The sequence below is a fragment of the Microcaecilia unicolor genome, chromosome 6 (genome assembly GCF_901765095.1).
Source record: "Microcaecilia unicolor chromosome 6, aMicUni1.1, whole genome shotgun sequence".
NCBI lineage: Eukaryota > Metazoa > Chordata > Amphibia > Gymnophiona > Siphonopidae > Microcaecilia > Microcaecilia unicolor.
The window spans coordinates 28316836-28334276 of NC_044036.1; the positions used below are offsets into that span (position 1 = coordinate 28316836).

The 17441-nt window shown below is 45.0% G+C and overlaps 1 protein-coding gene across 1 annotated transcript in view; it reads right to left on the reverse strand.

The window, feature by feature from the left end:
* The window catches only part of LRP8 (LDL receptor related protein 8), a 534355-nt gene that overhangs the window by 54887 nt on the left and 462027 nt on the right, over positions 1-17441 (reverse strand). Inside the window, 1 exon segment of the mRNA XM_030207129.1 lies at positions 6373-6544. Coding sequence (XP_030062989.1) covers positions 6373-6544 — 172 coding nt within the window.

Below are 17441 nucleotides of genomic sequence, written 5' to 3' on the forward strand. Positions count from 1 at the left end.
TATGGGGCCTTTAATAAATCTTAGCATGTGCTAATGGATATTAGCGTGCGCATCCTATACACCTATGGACCACGAGGCATTTAGTGCATGCTAAGGTGCAGTATACGTTCGCCCTTTACCGCAGCTTGATCTACCACAGGTTCAGAAGTCTGTGGGATCACCACACTGCAGGTTGCTGAATCCCAGGCTAGGGAATAATACTAGCAGTGTTTATTCCCATGGCCCAAGAACATCGGGCTGCCAAGCTGTTGCCTGATGCTCCAGGGCCACCCCCCTTCCCCCCACTGCAAGGAGCCCCCTTTTCTGAAGACTGTTGGAATGTAATTGTATTTTACATGCATTGCCTGTCACCTATTATTTCTCTGTGATTACTCTGTGACCTCTGATGTGAATTACTTAGAGAGGTCACACTGCTATGCAACTTCCTGTGGGGGGATAGATGCAGCACATGCAGCACATGGAGCACATGGAGCTCATGATCTCTCCTAACCTGAGAGGATCTATGGTGGTGTGAGCATCCATTACCATCTAAGCACATGGAAGGAGCTGATAATACAAATGTATAGTAATATGTATATATAAGCCTGTCTGATTATAATCTAACTACAAACTGTGAGTAAACAGATGTTTTGTTACTTCAACTTTAAAGTGACTCAGCAGTGAATTATTCAGGGGTGAATGAGAGAGAGATGAAGAAAGAAATTAACATTTCTAAAGCTGAAGCTGTGTGTACTAAAATCTGCTAATTATTTACTACAAATAATCCAACAAAAGGGTTATGGGCCCAGGAATTGAAAAAGAAGAGAAATATTACCAGGCAGAAAAAAAGGCCACATTTTTCTCTTAAGTTTTAAAGGAAAGATTCAGTCTGTCTCTCTCTCCCCCCACACAGCAGACAGAAGGCTAAGAAAATGGCTGAGGGAAGAAATTCACCATTGTTCTATTCTCTCAAGGTGCCTAGATTAACTGAGTTTAATTATCAGCAGTGGGAATTAAGATTCATATGTTTCCTTCGAGCAAAAAGATTAGATATATGCTTAGACCAAGACAGAACAGCTGAAAATATGGCTGAATGGGACAATGCAAACTATTATGTGAAGTGCATGCTTTTGGAAGCTCTCTCAGAGAAACAAGCCATATTAGTGGAGGGAAAGATACACCAAAGGACATTTTATATAAACTGAGAACTATGTATGCAACTACATATGCAAAGCAGCAACCAATTTGGTTGGCAGAGTTGAATGAAACCAAATTAAGGGATAAAAGTAAATGTAATGATCACATTATGCATCTTATGTCTTCATTTCAAAAGCTAGAACTTCTGGAATTCCCATGTGTGATGCATTGAAAAGAGCATTTCTTTTTACCTCACTATCAAAGAAGTTTGATGTTTTTAGGTCTGTAAATGAGGCCATTGAAGGGCAATCTTTTGAACAGGCAACATCAAAACTAAGGCAGGAATGCATAATAAATGATTCTGAGGAGATGTGTTCTCAAAGTCAGTCAGAGAGAAATGAAACAAATTTCTTGGCAAAGAACAGAGGAAGGCGGAGCTATGGGAAAACTCCACCCAAGGGCAAGCTGATTTGCTACTCATGTGGAAAGGAGGGACATGTATCTAAATGGTGTAAGGAAACACAAAACACTCCCTCTAGCTCACCTAAGCCAATGGAACTAAAGAATTTTCAAACCAGGAAATGTATGAAGGACAAAGATAAACACAAGGGCTTTCTAATGGCAGAAAAATCTTTGACTATGGTAAATAATAATTCAAATGAAAGTACTTGGATTTTGGATTCAGGGAGCACATGCCATTTAACCAATTGTAAGAATTTCTTTCAGGAAATGTGTCCAGAAGAAGGTATTCTTAAAACTGCAAACGCAGGGACTGCTAAGATCCAAGCAAAAGGTATTGGATTCTTAAAATGCAAAGTGTCTAATGAAGTTAAAGAAATTCCTGTAAGTGATGTCTTGTATATTCCCCAAGCAGTTTGCAATATGCTTAGTGTATCTACATTAGATAAGAAGGGATTTGCGATTCATTTTGAAAACAGTAAGTGCACAATCTCTAAAAATGATGAAGTGTATGCTGAAGCTTTTATGCATAATGATGTTTATAAACTGAGCATTTCAGGTGAAGCCTCACATATGGCGCAAGTAAGGAAGAATGATGGTAAATGTAGTCTGGAAATCTGGCACCGCCGCCTGGGACATCGTGATTCTAAGGTGATCCAGGATCTTTACAGTAAGCAACTGGCCACCGGCATTCAGATAAGTGCAGATGCTGGTAAAATGGAGAAATGCATAGACTGTGTTACTCAAAAAGATGTGAGACCCTCATTTCCTGCATACACAGGAAATAGGAGTAATAAAGTGCTGGACTTAATACACAGTGACTTATGTGGACCGTTTAATATCCCATCATTGGGAAATAACAGATTTGTGCTAATATTCTTGGATGATTTCTCTAGATATTGTGTGGCCTATTTGCTGAAAGAGAAAAGTCAAGTCACAGACATGCTGAAGAAATACGTAGCCATGGTGAGCAATAAATTTGAAAGAAAACCAAAGGTTCTTCAGACCGACAATGGTGGTGAGTTCACTTCACAAAGCATGCACACATTTCTAGAACAAGAAGGCATTCAACATATCACAACAGTAGCTTATACACCAGAGCAAAATTCTGTTGCAGAGAGAAAATTTAGGTCAATTGTGGAAATGACCAGATGTATGCTGTCAGATAGCAATCTCCCTAAAAAACTATGGGGGGAAGCCATTCTCACAGCAGTGTACCTACAAAACAGAATGCCAACTAAAGGCGCTGAGCGCACACCACATGAGACATGGCATGGTAGGAGGCCAAACCTGTCACACATAAGAACATTTGGAAGTACAGCATATGCTCATGTACCAAAGCAAAGAAGGCATAAGCTGGATTCCACAACAGAAAGGGGCATTTTAGTTGGCTATGCTCCAGGACACAAAGGATATAGAATTTTGAATCTGAAAACTGGCATTGTTGGCATAAGACATGTTACATATTTTGATGAAAACAAAAGGGTTGATAAAGGCTGGATTATCCCAGATGAGCCTTATCATCCAGAATATGAAACTAGAACCATAATAGACATGCCAGTGTATATAAATGCCATACCAAGGCAGATGTCTGAAAGCAACTCACCTGTATCTAACGAGGAACAGGCAGAGGAAGCAGACACAGAAAGGATCATTGAAGAAGACAGTACAGTTGGAGAAGGGGAATCAATTGGAGAAGAACTCTCAGATTTAGAGGATGCGGAAAGGTCAGACCAACCTGTAGTCAGACGCTCATCCAGGGAAAACAAAGGTGTTCCACCCCCAAGACTGTCTTACTTAACAAAGTCAGCAGAAGCTCAAGAGCCCTTAACATGGGATGAGATTGAGAAAATGCCAGCAGAAGAAGCTGCTGAATGGCATAAAGCTGCACAAGAAGAAATTGATGCATGGATAAAATAATACTTGGATTCTTACAAAATTACCTCCTGGCAAGAAAGCTATAGGATGCAAATGGGTATTCAAGTTAAAAAGGAATGCACAAGGAAAAGTGGAAAGGTATAAAGCCAGATTAGTGGCAAAGGGATATCTTCAAAAATATGGAGAAGATTTTGATGAAGTGTTTGCACCTGTAGTGAAACACACGACAATAAGAACACTTCTGAGCATTGCAGTCTCAAAAGGCATGCAAGTCAACCACATTGATGTGAAAACAGCGTTTCTTCACGGAGATATAACTGAAGACTTGTACATGGAACAGCCAACAGGTTTCATAAATACAAAACAAAGACAGCTAGTGTGTAAATTAAACAAAGGTCTTTATGGATTAAAGCAAAGTGCAAAATGTTGGAATGAAAAATTGCATGAAATATTGACAAATTTAGGATTTAAGCAAGGTGAAGCAGATAAATGCTTGTACACTAGGTGCACAAATGGACAATATGCATACATTTTAGCTTTTGTTGATGATCTGCTCATTGCAAGCAAAAGTGAGCAAGAGTACAAGGACATTGTAAAATGTTTAAACCACAATGTTGAGATAAAAGAACTTGGAAATGTGTCATACTATCTTGGTATAGAAATTGAGAAACAAAATGATGGTTCTTATCTTCTAAGCCAGAAGCAGAAAATAAATGAGCTTATTGAAAGTTTAGGTATGCAAGATGCCCAAGTTGTAAGCACTCCCATGATCACTGATTTTCTGAAGGATGAAACAGTAAGAGAACCTTTACCAGATAACATCCAATATAGATCAGCCATAGGTAAGCTTTTATATCTAGCTACCACATACAGGGCTGATATAGCAAATGCAGTAGGAATTTTGAGCAGAAGGGTCAGCTCACCTACCAAATCAGATTGGACTGCAGTTAAAAGGATGGTAAGGTATTTAAAGGGTACCATTGATTGTAAATTAAAGATTTCAGCCAATAGTAATCCAAAACTAATATGTTACTGTGATTCAGATTGGGCAGGGGATCATTCTGATTATAAATCCACAAGTGGATATGTGTTTATGTATGGAAATGTACACATTTCATGGGCCAGTCATAAACAAAGTATTGTGAGTTTGTCTTCTACAGAAGCTGAATATGTGGCCGTATCGGAAGCGTGCAGAGAACTGATGTGGATTGAAAAACTTTTGCTGGATTTGGAATAGCTGAAAAGAGACCAATCCAGATAATGGAAGATAATCAGAGCTGCATCCGACTGTCACAGAATGACAAGGTTCAGTCACGTACCAAGCACATCGCAACGAAATACCACAACGTGCGAGAGTTGGCGAAAGAAGGGGTCATCAGTCTACACTATTGTCACACCAGTGAGATGACAGCTGACATCATGACCAAACCGTTACCCAGAGAACATTTTGTGAATCTGCGTATAAAGCTTGGACTTTGTATGAATAAATAATTGCATGACAGTTATGCATGAGAAGGGGTTTGTTGGAATGTAATTGTATTTTACATGCATTGCCTGTCACCTATTATTTCTCTGTGATTACTCTGTGACCTCTGATGTGAATTACTTAGAGAGGTCACACTGCTATGCAACTTCCTGTGGGGGGATAGATGCAGCACATGCAGCACATGGAGCACATGGAGCTCATGATCTCTCCTAACCTGAGAGGATCTATGGTGGTGTGAGCATCCATTACCATCTAAGCACATGGAAGGAGCTGATAATACAAATGTATAGTAATATGTATATATAAGCCTGTCTGATTATAATCTAACTACAAACTGTGAGTAAACAGATGTTTTGTTACTTCAACTTTAAAGTGACTCAGCAGTGAATTATTCAGGGGTGAATGAGAGAGAGATGAAGAAAGAAATTAACATTTCTAAAGCTGAAGCTGTGTGTACTAAAATCTGCTAATTATTTACTACAAATAATCCAACAAAGACGCCTCCCCAGGGCTATCTTAAAAGCTCATTGTTGGTCCAGTGGGTGTCGCGGGGGGGGGGGGGGGGGGGGTGTGTCTTCAGGCGGCCAACAGTGGTCCGGGAGGGCAGTCATCTTCATCTTCCTGGGTGGGGGGGGGGGGGGGGGGGGGGGGTCTGGGGGAGTCTTCGGCAGGGACAATGCCCAATCACTCTTGCCTCTCTGGAAAAATGGTGCCCTTATGGACATATCACCCCTATGGACATATCACCCCTAATACAATTCGCATTAGGGCATTTGCATATTTCTGAGATGCAAAACATGCATTTTTAATCTCTAATCGGTAACCTGCTGTGAGTTAAGTATCACCGCAGAAATTTGGGGACAGCAGCGTTAGGGCCAAATAATGCGTGTTTTGGCCCTAACGCTGCTTGATGAATTCCCCTCTAAGTGCACACCTAACGCTTAGATGGGGGAACGTTACTTTCACACATGCAAGTACTCATATTCTACAATCCTAGCAGGCAAATGACATATTCATTTAGCTGCTGAAGGTTTTAGAATTAGGGGGAAATACTATACATCAGCTATTGACAGGTTTTTTTCTTTTTTTTTAATTTCCGGTTCTGTACATTTCAAGTAAAAATTTAATTAAAAATTAAATAAAACTACCTTTCACATGTTTACAGCAGTGGTTCTGAAGACACACCTAGCCAGTCAGCTTTTCGGGATATTGGATAGATTTGCATGCAAATTTCTCTCCTATATATTCATTGTGGCTATTCTGAAAACCAGACTGGCTGGGTGTGATCTAAATATTGAGTTGAAATCCACTGGCTCTGCAGGGAACTACGTGTAGTCCACGTGACCCTAAGCTCACGTGTCTTTCAGTAATCATAAAATCCTCCTGTCGGACTCGAACCAAATCCTGCAGCGGGGCCACTGCTCTCACTGTACCTGTAGATCGTCTTGTAGAATAGGTCACACCAATATATCTTGTTAGTTGTCACCTCCACATCCAACGCTACTACGTTCTTCATCATGGGGACGATGCGGGAGTAATCTCTCTTCCCCAGGTCTATCTTGCGCACCTCATGGCGATTGGTGAAGAGCAAGTAGGGGCTTCTGCCTGAAACAAACGGGAAGGGAGATGCAGTGGCATTGGTAAACGGCAGGACCTTCCCTTGTGCTTGAGGGCAAACCTCTCCCACTCCAAGACACCTCTTTTATTATTAGCCCTAAATGCTATTACATGCGGATATAGAGAATCGTTAGCCGATTGATTTGCCTGGTTCCCTCCCCTTGACTGTTCTGTCAGACAGGTATAGCACTGCGTTCTGATAGAAATGTAGCCAATTATCCATGTGGTTTCTCTTTGTGTTTTTTTTGTGACCATTGTCAACAGGCAGATGTATGGCATATTGGTTCCAGATTTTTTTTTTTTTTTTTTAAACCACCCCAGAATTCTCAATGGGAAAATTTTGGTGTGGTATCCTGGACCAATATTTTGCATTGGGGCAAAAAAAGTCAAACCCAATGACCCAAGAATTCATCCTGACATGTATTGTGGGTAAATGTATTTATTTATTGGGATTTATTAACCGCCTTTATGAAAAGATTCACCCAAGGCGGTGAATTGCACAGGATAAGCTGGAAGCTCAGAAGTAACTGAACTTCCAGCCATGCGCACGTGACAGTGGTTTCCCAAATACACAGCGAATCACTTTGATAAGGAATGGGATTTTCAAACCACTCATACCACTGATTAATAGCAAGGGGCAATATTTCTACCGCTCCATAGCTGCAGAGTCGTTTGATACTCTTCTAGCTGCAGAGTTTGCACCAGCTGTCAAAATGAAAGTGAATGTAGACTTTCATTATGAATACCGAAGGACAGTGGCGTTCCTAGGGGTGCTGACACCTTGGGCGGATCGCCGATGCGCTCCACCCCCTGGGTGCAGCGACACCCCCCCCCCTGGAACAGCGCGATCCCCCGGCGAAAGAACCCCCCCCCGGGTGCACGCCGCTGGGGGGAGGGGGTGCTGCGCGCCTGTCGGCTCTTCGTGTCCATGCTCCCTCTGCCCCAAGTAACCTGTTCCGGGGCAGAGGGAGCATGAAAACAAAGAGCCGACAGGCGCGCGGCACCCCCCCAGCGGCGTGCACCCGAGACGGACCACCCCCCCCCTTGGTACGCCACTGCCGAAGGATAGGGTTATCTACAGAAATCTGTTCCACCATTTTCTGCAGGCACTTTTGTTTTTCTTTTAATTAATACCCCATACGTGCTGTGTAAGCTACAAAAAAATATACCGTATCACAAGACCCCACTCTATCCCCGCCTTGGGTGCCTCCACCAAATGTGAGTTTAAAGTTAGGCATGACATGCAGCAAAGCACTTGCTATAACACGTGGGAAGTGATTTCCAAATAGCTGATTTCTGAAACCAGCAGGAATGGGTTAAAAAAAATTGCCCCTCCCTCCAATGTCTTCTCGTACAGGTTTATCTTTCTGAGCAGAACAGTTAGATAATAAATAAATAAATAAATAAATAAATACACTATTTCATTTGCAACACAAATATAGCATTACAGAATTTGCAACTGGACTGCAGAAAAGAGTAAGAGGTAATTGAAGAGTATTTTATTTTTGTTACATTTGTACCCCACGCTTCCCCACTCATGGCAGGCTCAATGCAGCTTACATGGGGCAATGGAGGGTTAAGTGACTTGCCCAGAGTCACGAGGAGCTGCCTGTGCCTGAAGTGAGAATCGAACTCAGTTCCCCAGGACCAAAGTCCACCACCCTAACCACTAGGCCACTCCTCCACTCAGAAAGTCCGTATGTCTCTAATGCATATTCATTACATACCATTAATTAGACTACTACAAAAGTTATATATTTCAAAATCTAACTACTCTTTATTACTAATCACCCTCTCACCCCTAAACAATTACTCACACATAAACACATTCATAAACCATCAAATCCTTTGGGATTTTCAAACATAAGGATTGAAAAATACATCAATTGTTCCACATGTCTTGATACTTTTTATGTATCTTAAAATTGAAAAATTAATAAAAAAAAGAAAAGAAAAAGGCAAGTTCATTTTCTCTGAAGAAAACAAAGAATTATGCTCCCCTTGACGAAGGGCATAAGGCGTTGGAAACCGTACGCTCGCACACTCAGAGCAACAGGGTACATCCTTCCACCACCCACTGCTGTTTTCAGGGCTCAGTGACTCATTTATATCTTCCACTGATGTGGCTTCGGCTCTCTTATCCTCTGCTGCTCACTAACCCCTGCTCTTTTTCCTGTTCTACTCTGTATGCATCTGTTTGCATAGATGGATACAGACAGACGGACTGACCCTACACAATACTTTTGTTTAAAACATGCCTAAAGAGAAAGCCAAACTAGTAACCATGGAACCAGTCAGATCATGCATCAAACTGAAAACAAACAAATTCACTGTCGGTGGACAGTTCAGCAACGACTCCAAAGAAACCCACTTTATCTTAGTTCCAGCTACAATACTTTCCTCTCTCCAGCCTTATTTACTGTTATCTGTTCACAAAGGAAGCAAAATGTAGAGACATGACCTTCATGAGTTAGCCCAGCTTAGCTGCATGTATCAATGCGTTAGCAGACCACTTTTTTTTTTTTTTTTTTACTTTCTTTTTAACATACAAGAAAGTCTCTCTCGTCATCTGAAGCTCTACTGAGAAGCCTTGAAAAAAAAAATAACGCAATGGTTTTGGTAATGTATCTCCCCTCCGTGTTCCATGCTCTCTGAGAATACAAAGTTTGTCCTGGAAATTGTGAGCCCGCATGCTAACTGCTTGAGCCTGCCCCCCATCTGTCAGTGCTGGCACCAGAACCCAAGAGCTTTACCTTTCTAGCCAAGTTACCTCAACCTTCTCCGAGACCCCAATGAGACTTATACAGATCCAGCAGTTCTGTTTCAAGTTCATTGCGTCTCTCAGTCACGAAGGCACGCTCTCTCTCAAGGGTACTGACCTTCCACTTGCAGGCCATTAAAAAAATCTTCCAAATCCAATTCTTACCCAAAAATCCCTTCCTTGCCTGCCTAGGATCATCTCTCATTTGGTCTGAAATCTTAGTGGGCAAGGATGCCATTATTGCTATAAAGCGAAGATACTTACTCAGGGCCGGTCTTAGGCAGGGGCGACAGGAGCCTTCGCACAGGGCCCCGCGGCGCTTCCTCCTGCTCCCCCGCCATTCAATCCTCAGCTTTCCGACAGCCCTCCCTTTCTTCCAGCCGCCCTGCGTTTAAAAAGTTGCAGCGGCGGCTGCATCAGCGAAACCAGCACAGCAGGCTTGCTTGCCTCTAGCATTCAAAGCTATACAAAGCTGATTTCAAGCTCTGAACCGGGTGACGCAGGACATGTCACCCACATGTGAGAATTACTGGCCTGCTTGTCCTCGGAGAAAGGCTACAAAGAAACATGGAATAAGATTGCCTTCTAGCCCCTTCTTTGCACAGAACCTTTTCAACCTTCAAGTATTTCCGTATAAAATACCTCCTGTACTATGGCGTTAAAGGGCATTTCTGTAACTATACGCCTGCAGCTAGATGCGCCTTCTGCCTGTAAGTGCACTACATGCTAATTCTATAGAAGAGCACATTGCACAGGGCTGTACGGATGGGCGTGGCATGCCAGGACACAAGTGTGTTACCTACCTTACCTGAGTAACTTACAGAATACTGTGAGTAATGTGCATGGCATGTTGCATTTAGGTGTGCCCATTCCCTCCTGCTGTTATTATTATTATTATTAGCATTTGTATAGCGCTACCAGATGCACGCAGCGCTGAACATCTGACACAGAGAGACAGTCCCTGCTCAATAGAGCTTACAATCTAAAATAATACAGACAGACAAGACAATTAAGGGCGAGTGAAGTACTGGGTGAGAAGGAACAAGGGGGGGGGGGGAGGCAAATGAGTAGTGGCTAGGAGCCAAAAGCAGCAGTGAAAAGGTGGGTTTTTCAGCATAGATTTGAAAACAGGTAGAGATGGAGCTCGACGTACAGGCTCAGGAAGTTTATTCCAGGCATAAGGTGCCACAAGAGAAAAGGAACGAAGCCTGGAGTTAGCAGTGGAGGAGAAGGGGGACGACAAGAGAAAGTTGTCCAGTGAGCGGAGGGTCACGGGGAGGAATGTAGGCTTCCTCCACCAATGCCAAGGGGGTGCCGACACAGGCAGCAGTCGACGCAGAGGCCACAAGTGGCACCAACATCTGAGACCTCGCTGCAGTCTGATGGCCATGTGGGACAGCAGCAAGAGTCCTGGCAGGTGCAAGCATCCCAGATGCCGATGCACTCTGGTGTATAAGAGGGCACGCTTAACTTTAGGGGCATCAGTGTGGGGTTACGCCAGTATTCTATAACAGAATCTGGGTGCTCAGATGCCATTATAGAAATAAACACTTACTGTGTGGTGTTAGGGCACCTGAAATGGGGCACCCATGTAAAGAAATGCTCCTTTAATGCAAAATATATCATCTGGAAACACTGACGATAAGTATCTGTTTGCCATAGCTTTTTTCAAGTTTAGAGTTGGATATAAAAAGCCTCAGCTCAGGTAGCCTTTTTACTAAGCCGGGGCACTGAAGACCCCAATGTATATGCTGGGCTAGGAACAGGGTACAGGCTATTCAATCCCAGAGCACAAAGGTCCTTGAAAGCAGAGGCCATGCCCAGCCTGAGCGCAAGATGGGGAGCGAGCCGCAGCCTGGAAAGGAGAAGCCATTCTATTACTGAATTAAGGCTTCTGCGGCTGGCATCATGATTGTTGCGGTTGTCTAGGTCTCGCCGTGTCTGATTCTTGTGACTCCTGAAGCAGGTGACCCATGCCGAGTCCTAGACTTTTTTTTCTTTTGTTACATTTCTACGCCGCGCTTTCCCACTCATGGCAGGCTCAATGCGGCTTACATGGGGCAATGGAGGGTTAAGTGACTTGCCCAGAATCACAAGGAGCTGCCTGTGCCTGAAGTGGGAATGGAACTCAGTTTCCCAGGACCAAAGTCCACCACCCTAACCACTAGGCCACTCCTCCACTGTTGCTACTATTTGAGATTGTACATGGAATGTTGCTATTCCACTAGAAGTTGGCCCTTGCAGATCACCAATGTGGCCGCGCAGCCTTCTGCTTCTGTGAGTCTGACGTCCTGCACGTACTCATAGAAGCAGAAGCCTGTGCCGCCACATTGCTGATCTGCAAGGGCCGACTTCTACATGGAATGTTGCTAGTGGAATAGCAGCAACATTCCATGTAGAATCTCAAATAGTAGCAACAGTGGAGGAGTGGCCTAGTGGACTTTGGTCCTGAGGAACTGAGTTCGATTCCCACTTCAGGTACAGGCAGCTCCTTGTGACTCTGGGCAAGTCACTTAACCCTCCATTGCCCCATGTAAGCCGCATTGAGCCTGCCATGAGTGGGAAGCGCGGGGTACAAATGTAACAAAAATAAAATAGATACTATTGGAGATTCTACATGGAATGTTGCTATTCCACTAGCAACATTCCATGTAGAAGGCTGCGCAGCCTTCTGTTTCTGAGTCTGACGTCCTGCACGGAGCCTGCGCGGCCACCACAATGGTGATCTGCAAGTGCCGACTTCCTTGCTAGTGGAATAGCAGCAACATTCCATGTAGAATCTCAAATAGTAGCAACAGTGGAGGAGTGGCCTAGTGGTTAGGGTGGTGGACTTTGGTCCTGAGGAACTGAGTTTGATTCCCACTTCAGGCACAGGCAGCTCCTTGTGACTCTGGGCAAGTCACTTAACCCTCCACTGCCCCATGTAAGCCGCATTGAGCCTGCCATGAGTGGGAAAGCGCGGGGTACAAATGTAACAAAACAAAACAAAACCTAGAATCAGGTTGTTATGGTCTGGGTTTTTCTTCCCTATGACCACTACTTTGCATTTGTCCACATTAAATTTCACCTGTCCTGCGCAATCTTGCAAGCTCTTGGTGCTATTTTTCATGAAGCTTGACTAGGACAGACATTTGAATGCTTCTCTCCTGCCACGGAAAGAGAAAAATTCATCTGTGAAATGAATCCAGGACCTCTTACACCCAAAGTGAGAATCATACCCCTAGCCCAGTGGTCCTCAACCAGTTCTTGGGACACAGCTAGCCAGTCAGGTTTTCAGGATACCCACAATGAATATGAATGAGATAAGATTTGCATGGAATGGAGGTAGTGAATGCGAATTTACCTCATGCATATTCATTACGGATATCCTGAAAAACTGATTGGCTAGGTGTGTCCGAAGGACTGGGTTGAGAACCCGGCCCTAGTCCAATGAGACAAATTCACAGAGAGCTCGATGACGTAAGGATTTTTCCTGCTTTGTGTTTATGGGGAAAATATTTCATACGAAGGCCCTGCTCAATCTGATTCCCTGAAAGGGCTTTTAGGTCTACCCTCTCCTGCATTAAACTGCTTCTTACTTCATTTTGGAACAAAGTATAGCAAACAGTTTCTTCTCTGAAAGACATACTGGCAATTTCTTTCATCCCCTTAGGGTAGGAAACAGAACAGTTCTGGCTGATCCATCATTTTCTTTCTTTTCACTTTCACCGGCTTTCAAACCCGCAGATTTTCAAAAGACAGCAGGACTCTACCCCTGTATGGTTAAATATTCTGAGACTTCAAGAGTTTTACTGGAGACATTTCCAGGCTTAATAGCAACACACTTCTTGAAGCAGCCCCTCTGCCAATCTCTCTCCCAGTAAACGATGTTTGCAGACCTTAATGGGGGATTAGAGAGATTTGAAGCTTTATTAAGGATTTTATTAAAGGCCATACTGATCCTGCAAAGGACTGGAAGATTTCTTTAATTAGATGTGAAGGCCCCTGCACGGGAGCTGTCAACCTAATGCCATATTACTCCATGACTTTAGCTCAACCCTGGATTTCCCCACACACACAAACAACTGTATCGAAGGGCATCTCGGTCTTGTACTGCTAATCTCCACTGGTGGATAGAATGGTCAAGATTTGAGTGTTCTAGGACGGGAGCTGCAAAACAAGGGGAGGAGGCCGGAGACGAGATGGAGTTAAGGCTGGCAGCACTGGAAAGAGGGATAAGTTCAGTCTTTGCCTTTCCCTCCTGCATAGTAGAGATCTGTGCTGTGCCCTCTGACATTTCCTCTGGTCAACAGCAGGTTTATTTCTGGACAGGTTTCAGTCACAGTCTGGGTAAAACGGTCTGGCGGAATACTGCGCTTCTCTGTTTGGCTAAAGGTACACACAATTCCCACTTCAGGCACAGGCAGCTCCTTGTGACTCTGGGCAAGTCACTTAACCCTCCATTGCCCCATGTAAGCCGCATTGAGCCTGCCATGAGTGGGAAAGCGCGGGGTACAAAGGTAACAAAAATAAAATAGATACTATTGGAGATTCTACATGGAATGTTGCTACTATTGGAGATTCTACATGGAATGTTGCTATTCCACTAGCAACATTCCATGTAGAAGGCTGCGCAGGCTTCTGTTTCTGTGAGTCTGACGTCCTGCACGTCAGACTCACAGAAGCAGAAGCCTGCGCGGCCACACTGGTGATCTGCAAGGGCCGACTTCTACATGGAATGTTGCTAGTGGATTAGCAACATTCCATGTAGAATCTCAAATAGTAGCAACAGTGGAGGAGTGGCCTAGTGGTTAGGGTGGTGGACTTTGGTCCTGAGGAACTGAGTTCAATTCCCACTTCAGCCACAGGCATCTCCTTGTGACTCTGGGCAAGTCACTTAACCCTCCGTTGCCCCATGTAAGCCGCATTGAGCCTGCCATGAGTGGGAAAGCGCGGGGTACAAATGTAACAAAAATAAAATAGATACTATTGGAGATTCTACATGGAATGTTGCTACTATTGGAGATTCTACATGGAATGTTGCTACTATTGAGATTCTACATGTAGAAGGCTGCACAGGCTTCTGTTTCTGTGAGTCTGACGTCCTGCACGTATGTGCAGGACGTCAGACTCACAGAAGCAGTAGCTTGCGCAGGCCACATTGGTGATCTGCAAGGGCCGACTTCTACATGGAATGTTGGAACATTCTATGTAGAATCTCAAATAGTAGCAACAGTGGAGGAGTGGCCTAGTGGTTAGGGTGGTGGGACTTTGGTCCTGGGGAACTGAATTAGATTCCCACTTCAGGCACAGGCAGCTCCTTGTGACTCTGGGCAAGTCACTTAACCCTTAACTCTTACAGCAAATATTTTCTCAGATGAATCACAAAGTGGTGTTCCTAGAGGTGAGGCACATGACCTTTTCCATAAGGCACACATTTTACCCTCCTCAGCTGCCCACATATAACAGCAGATGTACATTGGCCCTTTGAAAATGATCAAGCTGTACGTGCTGAAAGCAACTGAGTAATTTGCAGGTAAGCAGGGCTCTTTGAAACCTGCTCCCTTTCTTCATAAGTCTCTGCATGTACACAGCAACATTACTCAGCTGGCTTCCCTAATTTTATTATTTATTTAACTCAAGGTGAGTTACATTTAGGTACAGGAGGTATTTCTCTGCCCCTGGGGAGCTCACAAGCTAATTTTGTACCAGAGACAATGGAGGGACAGGAGGCAGGATTTGAACTGGGCTCCCTTAGTTATCGGCCCAGCGCTCTAACCACTAGGCTCCTCCTGGAGATCATGTGGGTAGTTCACATAGAAGCCAACTGAATATTAGCTTGGGCACTGAAAACAGGCCGAAATTCTATGTGTCGGTTTTCAACTGAATGTCACGTCCATGGTCGTGACTCCTCTTTGCTCACCTGATCCCTCGAAGTGCAGCTTCTGGGATGGCTCCTGCCTGGCAAGCTTCCAAGATGGCTTCCGCCTGTTCTGTTCCAGCTTCCAAGCTCCTGTCTGTCCTTCCTATGTGCTCACTTCCTATGTGTTTCAAGCCTCTCTTGGTGTCAGTGTATTCTCTGCTTCTGTCCTGCTGTAGGTGACATCATCAAGGAGAGCCTTATAAGGAAGTGCTATACTGGCATCAGGGCCTTTGCATTGCCAAAAGGTCGTCAGGTAGTCAGTGTACTGATGCGCTGTTAAATAGCCTGCTTTGGGCTCTTGCCCTTCCTGCTTTGGGCTCTTGCCCTTCTGCTTGTTGTGTCTGTGGACTGCTAGTCCTTCTGGTGCTTCACTCAGTGTTTGGAGCTACTGAAGCTTCAGCCATTGCCCTGACCTCTGCTAGTTCCTGATTTATTCTCTACCTGCTGCCAGTCTCTGACTATTGCCTGAACCCGGATATTCTCTGCTTGCTGCCTGTCTCTGACTATTGCCTGAACCCGGATATTCTCTGCTTGCTGCCTGTCTCTGACTACTGCCTGAACCCGGATATTCTCTGCTTGCTGCCTGTCTCTGACTATTGCCTGAACCCGGATATTCTCTGCTTGCTGCCTGTCTCTGACTACTGCCTGAACCCAGATATTCTCTGCTTGCTGCCTGTCTCTGACTATTGCCTGAACCCGGATATTCTCTGCTTGCTGCCTGTCTCTGACTACTGCCTGAACCCGGATATTCTCTGCTTGCTGCCTGTCTCTGACTATTGCCTGAACCCGGATACTCTCTGTGTGCTTCTGCCCAGCTTGGATATAAATCCTGAGTCCTGCTTCTGCCCAGCTTGTATGTAACTCCTGAATCCTGCTTCTGACCAGCTTATGTCTTTGTCCTGAGTCCTGCTTCTACCTAGTTGTACGTATATCCTGAACCCTGCTTCTGGCTCAGCTTGTGTGTATAGCTTGAGCCCTGCTTTGCCCAGCTTGTGTGTATATCCTGAACCCCGTTTCTGCCAAGCTTGCATGCTTACTCTGAACCCCGTTTCTGCCAAGCTTGTCTACATATCCTGAACCCGCTTCAGCCAAGCTTGTATGTATGTCCTGACCCTGCTCTGTCAAGCTTGTATGTACCTCCTAACTTCTGCTTCTGCCAAGCTTGTATGTGTATCCGAGCCCTTGCTTCCGCCCAGCCCTTGTGTTTACCCTGTCCACTTAGTCTGTCTAGTGTTCTTGCCTAGTGGTTGTGTAGCAGCCTTCAGTCCTAGTCAAGTACCTAGCTAAGTCTCCCTCGTGTATCCTAGACTCAGAGGGGGGGTCCGCTGGGCCTTCAGTTCCTGCCCTGTCCTGCAAGTACTGCCGGCCACCTGCACTCAGGGGCTCAACTCCTGAGGAACAGTGGTCAAGCGCAGGCGAAGCTGTTCCTGTTCTGCCTGTCCTAGTTTGCCCCGCCTCAGTTGCTACTCCAGTCCGGAGTTCCAGTCCTGCTCTTTCTTGTCTCCGGTTCCAGGGTGGTCTTGCCTGCCTCTGCCGCTCCTCGGCAGTGGTCCAAGGGCTCACGAATTCCGGCTCTGCCTCGAGAACCCGACACTGAAAATGCCAATGCATTTTGGCTCAAACCAAAACGTCCGCCCAGCCAGAGCAAGCCCTCCGGGCTGACCTCCCTGGCAGAGAGCGGGTCCCACCGGGCCAGCCACCTGTCCCCCTTACCCCTCCTGACCACAACTCCTCAGCCCTCCCACCATTTGACTGGGGATTGCTCCTGCCCATGCTGCTTCCAATTACAAAATGGCTGCCAGGACCTCCCATGGCAGTCTCATGAGCTGCCACGGGAAGTCTGGCAGCCATTTTGACAGAGGAGCTGGCGGGGGCAGGAGTGACTGGGGAAATCATTCCTGTTGGCAGGCCTGGGGATGGCCTTTGGATGGTGGAGGGAGTAGGGGGAAGAGGTGTCATTTTCCAGCTGAAAACAAATGGCAAAATTTCAGCTGTTGATTTGTTTACAGTCGAAACTGAGAACTCCAGTTTTGGTCACCCTCTAAGTTCATTTTCCACCAGGCACCAGAAAGCCACCACTCCTAGCCTATAGTTGTTACCTGTTTCTCTCAAATATCCTTCAAGTGAACTCATGTGTGCAAGATCTAGGATGCACCCCAGTAAAATAATGTTCTGAGATAGTTCTGCAACCTATCACCCAGCCCAGACAGCAGGAGCCACAC